We start from the raw sequence: 17653 nt of genomic DNA, 5'->3' as shown, positions 1-17653 counted from the left end.
ATAAATCCAACCAGTAAGAATGACAGGAGACAGAGCATGGAAAATGGAGGGTTTAATGGAATAAAAATTCAGGAACAAATGAAAAGGAAGCAGTACATACATCACATAACACCTTAAGGAGTGAACTGGACAAGGAAACCAATAAGGATTGGAATGGGAGAACAGGTAGGAAATGAAAATTGAGAAACTGGGTGGGGAGCCAAACTACCTAAACTAGCAGTGTAAGTCATAGGGAGAAATGATAGAAGATGCGGGTAACATTAATGTCATAAATGTCTGAATGAAGACAGATGCAAGAAAGGAGAAGGAAATGAGTTCCAAGGGAGAGAAGGTAGAAAAAAGAGGAGACAAAAGTTTAAATGGAGGATAAGAAAGGGCATAAAGGGCAAAACTGAGAAGTCAATAGGCAATTCAAAGGAATGGAAAAGACAGGGGAAGAAAAACATACGAAAATTGGAGAAATGGAAGAAGGTTGAAAAGACTGCTTGAAAGCTAGACATAGAGGAAGTGGATAAGCCTCTGTCGAACAACTAAATGTAGAGTAGGAAAAGATAATGGAATAGAAAGATAGGAAGAACGTAATACATAGCAAAGAGACTAAAGTACAAAGGTATACCATTGTTTGTGGTTAATGGGTATAGAAGGTCTGATGGATCAGGGTAAGAAATATGCAGCAAATGGAGTTAGTCTCTGGATTTACACAGTGGACCAGGTAAAGGCAAAGCATGAAGACAAAAAGTAGTAACATTTGTGTAATGAGTGACCACTTCTTGAGGAGAATCATGTTGGGAGAAGATAACTGATTCATTGTGGGCCCATAAAGAAGATACAGGATTTGAAAGCACAGAAACCTGGATCTGGTATGCCTGACTCAGTTATATAAGCAACCACAGTAGAGATATCAGAATGTATCCATAACCTCCAAAGCTTTATGAATGTGATATGGAGAGAAAAACTCTTTGACTTACTTGAGACAAGAAGTTTTCTGGAAGCAGAGGTAAGAACTCCAATCCACTAAAGATGAGTAGGTGAACAGAAGTAAATCCAGACAAGATGGAGTGAGCAGCACTCTTACTGGAGTGTGGATTCTGTTTAACCACCAACCCAATGATTTGAGAAGTACCAATGATCAATGGGTGTCTACCAAAGGTAACTCATATGAATAACCAATGGAAACAAGAGCTTCCATGGAAGATGAAACTTTCAAAGAAACTGAAAATTTTGAGTTGTAATAAAAGGGGTGGATGAGTAAACTGCTCATTCGAAACCTGAAGATGAACAGAAGAAACCTGTGCTCAACTGAGGAGCAGAGGAGTGTGTTCTCTGGTCTGTAAACATGAGGAAGCAAACTGAAGGAGTCATTCCTAGGAGGAAGAGTGAAAAGACTCAGTTAGTGAAAATGTAGAGCAAGAGTTTGTACTCCCCAACAAAACACTTAAGGAGCCAAGGTTAAGCTGAAAGGTAGGGTCCTAAACAGGTAAACTTGTCTTAGAGCAATAAATAAATATCAACAAAGTGGACACTTTGGGGAAGAAAACTGAATTGTAGTTTATGAGGAAAAAATGTGGTTTCTAAGATCACAAATGTGGGAAAAGGAGCCCAAACCCAGTTGAGCAATATGAATGGGAATGAAACAAACACATCAGTGATGTAAAAAAGTAAAACGTTCCAATCCCACATTGAGAAAAAATTATGGTAAGGCACATAGTTAACACATACAAAAATGTTCAGATAGAGCAACAAATTAGATATTATTAGTACATTTAAATTATCAAAACATTACCAGTTAACAAAGGACTGATAAATATCAAATGTACAAACCATCAAAATGTATATTGTTCACAAAGTATGTTATAATAAAGAATGTGTTAAACAACTAAAATTACCTAGAAAACACATTAATAACCTACATACAAGATACCAGTAATTGAAAATAACTTTATAACAAAGGACGTACACTGATGAAAATGAGGATGATAAGGCACACAGTTAAGAACGTAGAACAGTAAGTTATATGTTAATAGTAGTAATGATATGTAAGTGACATACAATCTAAACATATGTAGATAAAGTATTCATTAATAAGTAACTAATAAAGCCATGATCTTTGTCAAGTCTACAAAGTACATAATATTAACAAATGTACAAAATGATTAAATTTACTAAAACTATGAGGTAATCATCAACATTTAACTTACAATTCCTATAAAGTAACTAAGATGAGAATTGACACATAAATATGTAACTCATTGAAGTTCAAGCTCTAATGATATGATACATGTAATTCCCTAATATGTAAATAAGTGCAAAGTTACACAGAGAGTATATGAACCATGCCTATCATGGATATATCAGCCAAGTGTGAAGTGTAAATGCTGAAAAACTTATCATAGATCTCCTGGGGAGAAGATCAATTCTGCACCAAAGAGAATGGCGTGGAGGCAATATGTCAGAAAAACAGAGTCCGAAGTGTCTAATCAGTGATTACCTTCTTCTCGTAAACACTGTCATGCGAATATAAGAATAGATAACCAGTCAAATATATGCAAATTAAGGCCTGAACTCCTGTGCACATAAAGTCAAACCCAATCTTTGAGAAGTTCTTTCTTATATTAATCACAAGTTAACAACTTGTAATTTGTTAACAAGAAATAAGTGTAAACAACAACAACAAATTATTGGAACAAGTGAATGCCAACACAGTAAAATAAAATTATTGAAAACAATTTTTAATAGCAGAGAAGCACATTCATGTATGGTAGCCATATGCAAAAAACACACATCTAAACAGTGCCGTATCCATAAAGAAAGTGAAAACTGAGTGGAAATAGCAATGGGAGCTTGCTGTGTCAATACAGATGGCACAATTCTATTGGTGGGGAGTAGTCACATGATATGCACATTTTCTGAAAGGGCACAAAACCTGTGGGGTATAAAGACTGATGTGCTGATGGCAAAAATAATTTTAACAATGCTTAGAGGTAAAATAAGGATCTAAATAGCTTTATGTGAGAAAGATAGAACCATTTCGAAAAGAAAGCAATAACAATATGTTACTCAAGTAGAAATGAAAGAAAAATAATATTAATCCAAGTCTAAAGCAACAAAAACGTTTTGTAAATTCAATTAATTTGAAATACAGAATCTTATAAAGGTAAAATAGATAAACAGCAAGGTGTTGACAGTGACACTGAAATGATATAATTATGAATATATACATGCATATTTATACAACTTACAGAAAAACACAGCCAAGAATGGGGAGTCGTCTATGAGTTTTTCTAACATTCTAGCATTAACAGCTTCAATCTCATCAACTAATTCCCTGTTTTCATCATCAGTAAGCCATTCTAAAACCATTTCTTCATTCTTCATGTCCCCTGCCAAACATTCAGTTTTTTAGTAATGAAAGAGAATGTAAAAATAAGTCATTTCTGCTAACCAACATGATTTGAAAAATTCAATCTAATCACTTTTTTATTTCTTGAAAAAAAAGCATCTGGAGATGTGAACATATATTATTTTTTTAGACAGAAGAATGACAGTCGATGTTAAATTTGAACATATCATTTAGTACCATATGTTTAACTATGTAGTGTATTTTGTTAATATAACAGTTCTTTTCAGATAATGCAAACAATCCATTAGATACAAGTAAGTTTACACTTATGAAGTTTTGATTCCTGAATTTGTTAATAAACTTTACATACAGAGGGTAACAAGACTTAACATGCTTTCAATACTGAATCTGAACTTAAAAATGGTGGATAATCAAGAAATTAAACTAGTCATCATTTAAAGCAATCAATAAGCATAAATTGGCTTTTATGCTGCATGGCGTGATGGTTTCTTACCATCAAAATGATTTGTCATAACTTACAAAGACTTCAGCGCTCAAATATTTTAGATACAGGTTGCTTGAAAAACAGAAAAAGAAAATAGAATGATTGAGAATGTACTTTTAAAAAACTTAAGTAAATCAAAATACACAACTTTGCTTTTATGTTACTTATTTCTTTAAAATTATTTGCTATAATTTATAAAAAATTCTATTATAACATATTTTAAGTGTATGCCGTTTGATATGTGCACTTCAAAGAATGAGTTGAGAATATTAAAAGAAACTTGTATTAAAAATAATTTGATAAAAGTGATAAAAAAGGGTAGTTGTAATTTATTTCAGTATATCTGTTATAACAAACTGTGTAAATTCCAAATTATAACTGCTGTGGTACTGTTACAATATAAACCATGAATGTATCTTTAAAAGTAATCAATTCACATTAAAAATGGATTTTGCTTTATTGCAAACAGTAAACTTTGAAGTTTATTTTACAATAAAATAATATTTTTTAGTTTATAGGTAAGAGTAATACTGAATAAATACATTTTTGTATAAGAAAATAAACAAAGGCTGCATACTGTTCAACTTTTCAACTTAAAATAATTATAAAATATTATGATTTGAAGCATAATTCTTTCTTTCTTGGTACATCTTTTCCAGGATACATAAAACTTACTTTTAGGCATCCAAAGAACAAAGAGTAAAATAAAATTTCTAAAGGAAATCTCACAAATGATAAAAATAAATTTATGTTTCTTATAAAAGAACAAAGCCTACCATCAAATACAAGAGGATTTCCATTCCTGAAGTAAACAAGAGCAGGATAAGTCTTGATCCCATATCGTTTTGCAAGCCCCGTATCAGAAATTTTTACCATCTGAATACCAAAGAGATCAGTGTCATCATCAATGTTTTCTAGTTCCTTAAGAGCTTGATCACATGCCCTGCAGTGCTGCTTGTCTAGAAAATAAAATGAAACAAATCTGGCCAAAGGAATAAACAGACTAGAAAGCTAGATAGAAATATATTTTTATTGTGGCTATTGTTGTTTTTGAAAACATACTTGTGTTCGTAAGTCCACAAATCATGACAAGAACTTACTCCACATCTCCAGTTAGTTCAAAACCTAAAATTTTGCAAACTAGTACTGATATTCATCTGAGGCACCTTAATTCCCTATTTTTACATTTTATATCTCTCATACTTATTTACATATGAAAACTACATTCTACAGTATTAATGACCATATCAACAAAGACGAGAAAAGCCAACTTACAACAATAACTTAAAAAACAAAACAAACATCAATCACACAAATCTACAATTTACAAACCAGAAGGTACATCTACTTTAAATATTGTTGTTGACAATAAGGAAACATCAGAAAAGTTTATGCACATCCAAATGGAACATTCTTCCCCCAAAAAGACAAGGATTATGAAAGATCTGAATCTAACATTTTCACAATTAATTTGATCTTTAGTAATATGTATTTGCTTGCTAGCTGGTGATTTTAATTGCTTTAGTTAAGCCTTTAATTATAGAAAGTTCTTAAACTTCCCATTTAAATATCCTAAAGTTAAATTCTTCATGATGAGGCAGTTAACTATTTTTAAACCCCTCTCAGTAAGTACATTATATTAGAGGTTTACAAGACACATATTTCTCCATAGAATAAAAGTTTAATGTAGGAGTAAAAATTAAAAACGACATTGCAATTATAGATGAGAAAAATTATTTAAATTGCAAAAATAAGCACAGAAAAAGATAGTAACTTTAAGAAGCACAACAGAATTTAGAAAATACTGAAAACTATATATACATTACAAGCATAAAGGAAGAAAAAATGAAAAAAAACAGTAAATTAACAAGAAAAGAAGACTTACAGAAAAAACAGCAAGATACTGTTTTTCCTCAATCAAGTTCTCTAACATGTCTCTGTTGACAGTTTCAATAGTGTCTTCCGATTTTTGGAGAATGAGCCACTGTAAAACCTCCTCTTCTGCAGTTAAATCACCTAATATCAAGAGGGAAGTTAGTTACTATGAAATAATGAAAGCTAGATGCAAAGCCATATAAAGCATGGAATATAAAATTCTGTATTAAACTACTCTTTGGAGAACATACAATAATAATCATAACTTCCATTTAAGGTAAAATATGTAAAAATAAAATAGTAAAAATTAATCTAACCATTAGTATAACTAATTCACTACTTATAAAATAAGAATGGATTTTTTCTTCAGTTATTTATCTCTAGTTGTTAATAATATTTTCAGCCATAAACCCATAATATCTGTTGTTAATGTAAACATCTCATTAAAGATGCCTGCAGTGTAACTAGCTTTTGAAGATTTGGTATATTTATCTGTACAGCAGCTTATGCTATAAGTGGGCTAAACAGTCAGATTACAGATCCCAAGGATTCAGTCATTGCTATCCCTAATTTAGATCAGGTGAACAAGAGGAATGCAATCAGTCAGAAGTACCCATTGTATATATACAGTTATTATTAACTGAAGAGTAGGATGGAATTTCATTGCACTAATATCATCATATCCCAGATTCATACATTTAATCAAGAACAATTAATCAGGATTTTACAAGTATTTATTTACTAGAATTTAAAAACATCAATTACATAAGATACCACTCTTGTCATCTGATTAACCAGATGCACAAGTATTCAATGAAACCTATTAAGTGTGCTTATTAATTATTAAGTATTAAAGCCAGTTACTTTAGCTTGGAACTAAAAATTCTAAAACTGCTGGGTATACAGAGTTATATGAGAAACACTGAATAATGAAACTTAAAATTAAGCACTTTGTAATAATAGTAAAAAATATAAAATGTTAACCATTATGCCATTAAATTAGGAGTTTTGAGCCATAAAAATCCAAGCTTTTACAAATGAACCTTTAATTACTGGTGATGTTATTTTTTAAATACATTATTCTAAGTTATTTATGAAACAAATTCTTATAGGTGTATATTACAACTAATTCCACTAATTATTTAGAGAAACCCCTATTCATTTTAAGGAGAAAAAAGTTATGCAACCTAATACTTGGTCAGTTCTTTATACAAGATTATTCTGATTGTTGTAACACGAAGAATCATAAAACTTCTCATTATAATAAGAAAATGACTAAAAAAGACAATATTTCTCCAACACTTGTACTATCACCTACTAAAGGTCATTCTTATATAAAGTAGCCACCTCATATATGCCTGTAGGTAAAATAAAAGTTATACATTGTTATTACCTGCAAAACAGTGTATATGGTTTCTTTATACACACAGTTTGATTCCACAGTATTTCATGCACTTAAACTCAAAATAGGGAATGTCACATGTGATAAAAAAAGTAATTATGATGTAAATGCAATATTCAGCTAGTTTTACAATGGATAAAATATCTTATGATCAATATTTAAATCTGGAGTAATTGTTATTTTTTCTTGACCTCAGTGCTGAGTTGAACTGCAACTATTTTATTAATTTAAAATGCAACAGGAACAAAGATGTGTAGTACACCACTTTTTCTCAGTTATAACATGACAGTTTAAGTTTTCTTAATTTATATAAATAACTTATTTGTTATTGTTGTTGAGTATTATCCCTTAAGTGATTGAAATGGCCGAAACAGAATTATTACTGAAACATGGTAGCTTAACAACACCAACATAACTTAATTAAAACTCAATGTTAAGTAACAATATACTTTCACTAAATTCATATACTGATAACCTATGCAGTGCTAATTTATCTATACTGTTTTTTCATAGCCAATGATTTACCAATTAAATAATTATTTCTATCTATTGCTTATTTAAATTCTATCATAATTCCACACCAAATTATTTTGAATTATGAAATGCAGTTACATCACTTTAAGGTCAATGTTTGAGACTGAACATGCCCTATTATTATAACAGTGCCAGTAATAAACAAAACAGCATAAACATTTTCCATCATTTTAGAAAGTTAAGTTCTATATTTAAACAATTTATCATTAGAACTAGTTGGCTAGCACTTAATATATTACCTTACTGAATTTCTATTTTGTCTTGAAAAAGCTAGAAAATAAATTCTAAAAAAAACCCCAGTAAAAACACAAGAACAAGTATCAGCCACTCTGAAAAAAAATACACTACATGGACTAACCCTTTCAAGATGGGCTCTGTATCATATACATGAGTTTGTATGTACATTCACATATTAAATATTTATACTATAATTTGTGATTCAGTGTGTGTGTGGATGTATCTTTAGTAAAGACTGCAATTTTCTTACATAAAAAATCATTTTTTTAATAAAGTATTTTTTAATAAAGATTTGTCTGTGAAAATATTCAGTCTGTTTTGTTACTACTCCAAGTGTGAAGCATATTTCATATTATAATTACAAAATTATTCTTCGTCCCAAAAATATCAAATATTATTTGTGTAATTTCTAAAATCTCCTAAATACATTTTAAATGTTTGATTTTAAGATTTTATATTTTTCTGTTATTTTCTCAACCCTAACTGTGTAGGGTCTGTGAACTTGACTGACCTCATAACCACCATAAAAAAAATTTATATTTAACAATGTCATTAAGTACAGATATAACTGTATTAAAATTAATAATGGTGAACATTATATCATTTATAGACAAACAGTGTTAAAAATTAGTCCTTAAAGAATATTATACAAGTATCAATAATTGAAGGTCTGCATATGAAAACAAAAGAACTTTTTATTTAGGAATGTTGTGCGAGATCATATCCTTTATATATGAATACAATGTTTATCACAGTTTGTATAGCAGTATTCTATGCATGATATAAATGTATGTTTATCACAGGGTGAGATATTATACTCTATTTGTAGGTATGTAGTGTTTATCAGAGAAAGTAAAAAGCATGCTCCATGTAAGTATGCATGTTTATCACAGGCATGATGTAGTATCCTTTATCTAGGAATATACTGTTTATAACAGTATCCTTTATTTAGGTGTGCATGTTTATTAGACAATGAATGTTATTCATGCAAGTATTTATTCACAGCACAACACACAGTGTCTTTAATTTTAGTAATATTTTTAAGCTGTATAGCATAAAGGTAGTTCAAGTACTCAGTTTTATCTCCATTTTTTACTAATATAAGAAAACAATAATCCAGATCATGACAAAGCTCATAATTATGACCCATCCAACTGAAAACTGTAGTTTTGAATATTATAACATACACACTTGGGTAACCTCCCTAAATATGCTACAAAGCATACTTAGATTTGATGACTGATGTTATCAACTTAGCTTGACTTATGAGACCTGAAAGTGTTTAAACATATAAATATGATCTAGTATGTTTCATATTTCTATAATTTAACAATCATTTGTATACAGTTTAACTTTCACAGGACCATTTTTCTTATTATTAAAACTGTAGTTGTTTTAATTACACCAATCTGAAAGGAGCCAATAATGATCATATATTTATTTTCAGAAAATATTGTTTTAGCATATATTAATTATAACAGTATTAATTACATAGAATATTCGATTGTTTACCTTCATAAACACTTGGAATTTGATTTTCAAAGTAGACTAATGCAGGAAAGTTTCTTACACCAAACTCCCTTGCTACTCGAAAGTCTGAGGTTTTTACAAACTGAATGCCATGTCGGTCTGTGTCGTCATCAATATTTTCAAGTTCTGCTAGAGTGTCTTCACACTCAGCACAATCAGGCTTGTCTGAATAACAAAATGATCATTTAACAACTAACTTAATGTAAACTGGATAATGCTTATTCTTCCATTTCAATGTTTTCCTAAAATGTTATAATCTTAAAAAAAAAAGCAACACATGCATTAGTTTGTGATGTACTTATGAAACAATGAATGCATTTTTTCATTTTTGTCTAACATAACTCTTGTGATAATTCAGTGTTTTAAATTTACTATTTATATTATAAGTACAATCATTTCAAAACAACAAATTAATTAGCACATTTTAAGTTCTAGAACATCATCACTTCTCATCTAAAAATTATTAATTGAAAAAAGTAAAAAAATGCAATTTCAACTGTAACAATATGATAGTGTTACATAACTTGGAAATATGTCAGATAGCATTTTATAATAAAGCACACAATATTCTAGAGAACAGTGACTGAAATGAAGTACAACAATATAACTTTCATTTCTCAACAATGAAGTAAATATTTAAAAGCAAATTCAAATATGAGTTTGATTAGAGGTACTTTTAACTATTCTGTAACCTGTAACAAACTAAAATTAGTTTAAAAAAGCAACAGGTAATTTAATGAAATAAAAAATGGAGATTTTTCTGGTAAGGTTAAAAACAAGTTTAACTTTAAAGTACTAGCTGTGTTATTTAAAGTAAGGGATTCTTATTTTATGAGGAGTGTCACTAAATCAGTACTTCAAAGTTACATTCATTCTTGTTGTCAAGATTTTAAACATTTTATCAAAGAAAGTGTATTTGAGGTTGTTATAATGTGATTATTTTGCAGATTCTATGGGTTCAGACAATTTTATACTGATTCTTAAGGAAATACCTTCATGCCAATAGATTCAAACATTTAAATGGCAAGCTGTTTTACCAATATAGATAACCTGGCAGTGACTACATATATAATAAAAACAATTCATGACTACAACAGCATGAGACTGTAATCTTTAAACTTAAAGTCCTTTAGTTGGAAAGAAGACAAATATAATTCTTAGTTTGTCATGAGCACAGACATATTGGAATACATTTGTAATTTCTTTCTTTAAATAATAATACATATATATATATTTTTTTCATGGAAAGGAAGTGTTAATGTAATAGGGTAGGTAGCACTAAAAAGTTGGGAATTTTGGGCCTTTTTAATACTTGTTGTGAAAATGAGTTATTTTAAGTAGTAGGTTTTGGAAAAACTGTTCTCTTCAAAGGTTATTTCATAGTTTGAACAGGATCCAGAAGACAGAGTAAAAATTTTATAGTTTATAAGGTGTGAAGCTGTCAAAAGGGGAGAACAAACTAGACAGATGTTGAGAAACTGCTAGTGCAACGTATGATATCAAGAAAGGACATGTAATATTTTTGTTCAGTATAATAGGTAAAGTTAATATTAATGTGGTGGGTGTTTAAATAATCAAAAAATAGGTAAACAGTATTTACAGTAGGATAAAGTATCATCAATATACTGTGTATAAAATATAGATATTTAGATTTATCTTTTATTTTCATTGAATTATTTTTTTACTTATGTGAAAACTTTAATTGTATCCTGATGTAAGAACAGGTATCCTTTCACTAATTATATTATTTTCTGCAATAATATATATGTTGTAACAATATACTGTCTGATATAAGTTTTAATACTTACTCGACACACTAATATGTTATTACAGTTCAAATTACATTTTGTTTATATCAACTAAGTTTCAGTTAATAAGTAATGACTTACTAAGATTTAAAATGCGATAATTCATTCTGTTTTAAAATAATTGTGCTAAAGATGGAATTAGTAAATTCTGAAATGTATCACAATGATATAAACAATGTTAAACAAAAATAAACTATATTTATCAACTCAATGGTCATCTTGTCCAACCCAGCTTACAAATTTGACCAATTTGAATTTTTTTCACAATGTGAAACAAAATAGTTGAAACATCACAAGACTAACCTTAAAAAAGAAGGAAAATTAATACAGACAATTACATTTCTGCCTATATTGTTCAGCTGACAGCATCATTTTGGAACAGTCAGATAAAAAAATGTTTTAGGTTATACTGATGTCTACATTTGATTGATTACTGTCTTACTACTGTGTACTGCATTTACTAGTAATCTTATAAAGTCATCAGTACAAACAGAACATCTTTGAAACTCAAAAAGTAAGGTAGATAAACATTTCAAAATAATTCAATAAATTAATATCTGCTCTATTTAAAATTTCACTTTAAAAATTATTGTGCATACAGATTAAACAAAGAAATAAAAAATAGTAAATAAATGCTATATATTTGCTAAGTAAGTGAAAAAAAAAACCTTAGGGCATGTTAGAATCATGCAAAAAAATCAGCTATGATTATTAGTGGTCCACTGTTAAAATAAGGCACTTGATAGTTGGAAGTCTGAAGGCTGAAAATAAAGTCATAACTGAGGTTAAATAATAAACAAAAACAAAGGACAACATAAAAGAAACAAAATAAACCATGTGACTGCTCAGGAAGATGAAGCATAACTGAAGTCTGATGCTAAAGACACATCTAAAACATCAAACTTCACAGCACTGTTGATGGATTTACCAGAATCAGTGACAAGATAGAATTGACTTTTGAATTAAAAAAAACATACAAATGTATAGAGGAATTATCTATGTAGAATCTATGAATGATACTTCTTTTGGATATTGCACAGTCTTAAACTGATATTAATATATTAGTGTTACTATTTCTGTGAATAATTCAACATCCTACTACTTTTTCTGTCTCACAGTGGTACTGTTTCAATAAGGATAAATTATTTCATACAACTGTTTTCTCATCTAGTATTTTTTAATTATTTAAGTCTCAATGGCTTTATAAAAGTTAGGATAAATTAATTATTTGTAATTTTTGTCTAATGCTAGTTGTACAAATGTCAGAATTAATTACTTACTACAACTAATTCTAGTTTTTTATTTTTCCTGTTAATATAATCTTAATGGTACTACTAGAGTCAGGATAAAATACCCCCATAAATGTTTTTCTATGATAAAGGTAATATATATGTCAGGATCAAGTACCTCATATTAGTTTATTTTTGTAACTACTGTCACAAAAGTTAAGATCAGTTACTTCCTATGAGCTTTGGTTTGATATTACAATTTTTGGTGGTACTAAGAAAAAGTTAGGACTATCTACCTTCACTAGTTTGTTACTACTAAGACATTTTATTGAGGCTAAATGTGTCAAATTTATATTATGGGTTTTATTTTTAGGGATAGTAAAAGAATCAGGATAACCAAATCCCACTGCTATTTTTGTCTGGAAGTATGGAGCAATTTAACAGTTGGTAGATCCATCAAAATTGTGCAGTTTATTAGGAAGCTGGAATAATAATAAAAATGGGGCTATTGATCACCACCTACCCAGGCTACCATCCTCACACCTTTCACAGAGTTGCTTGTCATCTTACAAGAAAGAAGAAGAGGGAAGTTTATTTGTTTCTGTATCCCAAATAGACTGAAAGTACAGACAATAGAAACATACACAAAGAACACAATTTCTGGAAAAAGAACAACACTGAGGACAGCATAGTTTTCTGCATTTGATTTGTAGTTACGTTTTTTTTAGTGTACGTTCAAAAATAACAAAATGAATTAAATGTGAAGCTTACATAACATAAGACAGACAATATGAAACAGATATTTAAGTACTCTAACAGAATTTTCTGGAATTCATACATTAGTCATGCAAACACTGAAACATAGATCACAGGCACAACTTTCAGTTTCTTGACAAGACATTTTGAAAATACCTTTTGTTCCATTAATATGAATTTACACATATTATAAAAGGAAATAAATTTATAAGAAATTATTATAATAATAATAAAATAACATAATGAAAATTTCCTTCAATTAAATATGTATAAATATATATTAAGTATTTTTTTGAGGAACTATTGAAAAAGGTATATGTATAAATAAATATACACAGACATACCATAGACTATTATGCCTATAAGATTACATACCTGTATACATGTTCAATTCATAAAATGTGTACTTCTAAAGTTATAAAGATATTGGCTGCTGATATGTCTTTGGGTACATGCATTTCTTCTTAAACTTTGTGTGATAACATGGAAATAGTGATAAAAATTCTCAAGAACAGCATATTTTATGAATAAGTTAACTGCTTTACCAAAGCAGTAAATTCCATGGTAATATTTTTCTGTTTATATGATTGAATGATACTCTATCACAGAAGGAAAATACCAGCTCTATTCTTATGACTAGCTACATAAAAAATTCTAAATTTCATCATAAAAGTTTTTCTTTCAATTAGAGAACACCAGTTTAATTAAACATTTGAGAAAACAAACACTTCTTAACAAGAACCAATGCCACACAGATGGCAATGGGCACATTATGGTTTTTTACATGAAACAATGAAAATACAAGAGATATAAAACAAAATAATTTATTTACAGAATTTTTTTCTGTAAAAAGTTTCATAATATCTTCTAACTGAAGACACAAAGACTTACTTGTCTAAAAAGAACTCAATATCAGTGTTCTTTCACTAACCTTGATCAATGCCTATTAAAACAAACTTAAGTGTATAGAAAAGTAACATAACTCAGTTTTTTCAAAAGACAAATGTGAATAAAAAATTTTTGAAGGTTAGAAATATTTGGTCTAATATACTGTTAAAGGCTCTAACTATACAAATGCCTTGGGTGGTGATTGCTTTCTCAAATATTTCTAATGTTTATCAAACACTGCAGTACTCGTGAACACATACCTTGCAAGTAGGCACACACCAAATATTAAAATGAATAACACTTATATTATTAACTTATAACAGAAAAGTATAAGAGAGCAAATACATATGTATGTATGTATGTATGCATTCTTTTCAATAAGGATCATACTAAGGTTTTGCCAAAGGTAAGAGAATTGTAGCCTAGTTGCAAATTTTTGCAATAATCCCTCACTGTATTATGTTACTTACAAACATGTAGACTGAGTACGTATATAAATTAAACACTTAACTAACTGCTACAGGTGTTTACACAAAAGCATACAAAGTAATATCATAAACTAAAACAATGTAAGAAAGGTAGTAACAAAACAATGCAAATTATCAGGCACACAATGAAAATGTAACATACAGATCAAAAAAGAAAAATGTAAAAAACATTGTAGAAATTAGTTGAAGCACATTCAATTTTCAGTTGATGATGAATTAAAGCAATTTTAAGAACTGAACATGAAATCTGAAGCAAAAAATATAGCACAGATTGTTAAACTTTACTGTTTGAAATGACAAATATCCAAATTAGATGCAACAGTGTTCACATAAATATTTTTATTAAGGAAGACATACAAAATTTCTTTGTGTTATTCTTCGTGTTATAGTAACTTTCCAGTAATAGAATAGGCATAGTCTCTCCAGATATTTGCAACATTGTACACATGTATAAATTAACCAGGATTTTGCATATAAATAAATATATAAATTCAAATGCTTATTGTCTTATATACTTATTATTTCAGACCTCCTGAACAAAAGTAAGTTAGCTATCTAAATCTAAATTAACAAGTGACTTATAAACTAATGTAGTCTATTCTATAAAATAAACCAATAAAAAGTATATTAAAAATCAATTAAAACCTAAACTTATTAGAATACATTGAATCATCAGCTGGGTATTTTTGCTATTAATGACAATTAACTGATTATTTATTCAACAGACTATAAAACAATAATAAACAGTAAAAAACTCAGACTATATTTTCATGACTATATTTTAGCTATATAGCTAAAAGGCAAGATAAATTTGCCTATTAAAATTTATCAAAAAAAATGAACATTATAAAGCTCTAGCCCTTTTAAGAAGTAAATTTGCTTTCCTCTGAAACACACCTGTCAAAAAGTTCAATTTTTGTCTATATTATATATTGTTTGATGTTTTTTTTTTTTTTTTTACAAAAATAAAGACTAATTTTAATTAATATAGTACATTAGAGTATAGAACTAAACTATAATGTAAAACTTACTTCACCTTTGGAACAAGAAAAGTTTCATAATGTTTCAGTTTGTTTTTAAGTAAGCAGTTGGAAGCAACAGTATGCTAAAATAAATTATTAAAATAAAAATCAAACTTACAATTTGGAGTTACGAAGGTAAGCTAAATTCTGATGATTTTGGGTTAACTTTAGACTACAAATCACAATGGTTCTCAGAATTAATTAAATGTATCTTATCTTTGGATGTATTTATGATAATAACACTGTCAGGCTTTATATATATATATTTTGACATTACATTTTGATAGTAAGTGATAAGGAATACTTATATTTGTTATGTTTGTGCTATAAAGTTATAATGGAATGTTGCAAATTATACTTATTTCTTTATGCAGCAAGGGCATGTTAGTTTGTAGTATGAATTTAATGCTTTCTTTAAATATTACATTTTAAAATAAGAATTCTCTTTCCTCACTAAATAAATATTGGTGTTTTCAATCTTAAGAGTAGCTTGTGCAATTCATGAATTGAATGGCCAGATTAGGAACTCTTAGGATTCAAGTACAGAGGTCCCTAATCTTGACCTACTGAGCAGAGAAGACACCCAGATAGCAGAACTTCAACTACAAGGTTTTCTTTGGTTTGGAAATGGATAAAAGGATTGACTATAAGTTCTATACATCATCCAATCACATGTCTTGCCAGATCATGTACAAAGCACAGATGAACACCAGAATTCATGATATCCTATCAGCAGATGTTTCCTATTGATTTTTGGGCCTTGAAAATCATTGTCCATGCATAAATGGTGGACTTTAAAAAGCATGTAAAAAAAGAAGAAAGACAATACCATCCTCAATGCACTGTACAAAGGCACTTCCTATAGCAGAAATAAGTCTGCAGAGCTATCACACAATGGAAGAAGTTGTAAAGCCTAGACGTGTTATTCTTGTATCACTACCATTAATCATGAATATCCTAATGTATTCTATGTAAGCTAATGTCTTTAAATTTCTAAGCTAATCCACAGACATTGCAATGAAGCCTATAAATTTACAAGTTTATTCTTGTAAGATGAAGTTTGTAAATTTAAAAACTAATATACAGAAGTTAAATTCTGCAATTTTATAAGTTGAAGCATTTAAACTTATAAACTAATCCATACATGCTTACAAGCTAAATCCAGGAAGTTTAAAGTTTATACATGAAAGCTAAATTAAGTAATTTTACTTTCTACCCCATAAAGATAAATCCATATGTAGTATTTGTTGGACAGAGAGAAAACTTTTGATACCCTTTTTTCAGTAAGAATATGATTCTGGAGAGATTGGATTAAATATTAATTGAAGAACATTTGAAATGCCATACAGAACTCATCAAAACATATCTAAAATCTGAAGTCATGCTCTTAACTTAAATACAATCAACATCTGCAAACTATTTCATATTGTTTAACTCAGTCAAACATTTGGTGTATGAAAAAGGAGATTTAAGAAAGTGCAAACAAACATTTCTTTTAACGAATAATACACTTCTTTGTGTGTACAAAAACATATTGTAATTACATGCCTTATTCATTCATGTATCAAAAAAATAACATTTAAATAAGGTATAATTCTATCATCTTTCAGTTCTTTGTGTTAATAAGAAAGAAAAACATTTTAATAAAATGTCTAAATTTATCAAGAAAATCATTACAGTAAAATAATATGAAAATGATCATTAGCTAACTCACAAAAGTAAACAGCAAGAGATTCAGCCTTTTCAATCATCTGCTGTAGCTCCTCTCCATTTACTTCTTCAATCGTTTCACTGCTTGGATCTTTCTGTAGAAGAAGCCACTCCAAAATCTTTTCCCCATTTTTTAACTCCCCTATAAAATAATGAAACTGTATTACAACCATTTATTAAAACAGTTGTTAGTAAATATTGCTTTAAAAATGCACAGTTTTTGCATTAATGGAATTCCCTGTTTGTTTCTGAAGTGGGATGATGTTCTAGCTCCTATAAAGCCTCAGCACAGAAGACAAATTACTGTCAGATACTATAAAAACAGCCAG

At 29.0% G+C, this 17653-nt stretch overlaps 1 protein-coding gene across 1 annotated transcript in view; it reads right to left on the bottom strand.

Annotated features, from left to right (window-relative positions):
• The window catches only part of hlk (hulk), a 151044-nt gene that overhangs the window by 24839 nt on the left and 108552 nt on the right, over positions 1-17653 (bottom strand). Inside the window, exons 33-38 of the mRNA XM_076483714.1 lie at positions 17329-17466; positions 12984-13025; positions 9406-9588; positions 5727-5861; positions 4622-4804; positions 3240-3380 (exon numbers count right to left, since the gene is read on the bottom strand). Coding sequence (XP_076339829.1) covers positions 3240-3380; positions 4622-4804; positions 5727-5861; positions 9406-9588; positions 12984-13025; positions 17329-17466 — 822 coding nt within the window. The remainder of the gene's footprint in view (positions 1-3239; positions 3381-4621; positions 4805-5726; positions 5862-9405; positions 9589-12983; positions 13026-17328; positions 17467-17653) is intronic.

Source organism: Tachypleus tridentatus, chromosome 13 (assembly GCF_004210375.1).
Source record: "Tachypleus tridentatus isolate NWPU-2018 chromosome 13, ASM421037v1, whole genome shotgun sequence".
Lineage (NCBI taxonomy): Eukaryota > Metazoa > Arthropoda > Merostomata > Xiphosura > Limulidae > Tachypleus > Tachypleus tridentatus.
Note: the sequence above shows the minus strand (reverse complement) of the source record. Positions and strands in the feature narration are given on the sequence as shown.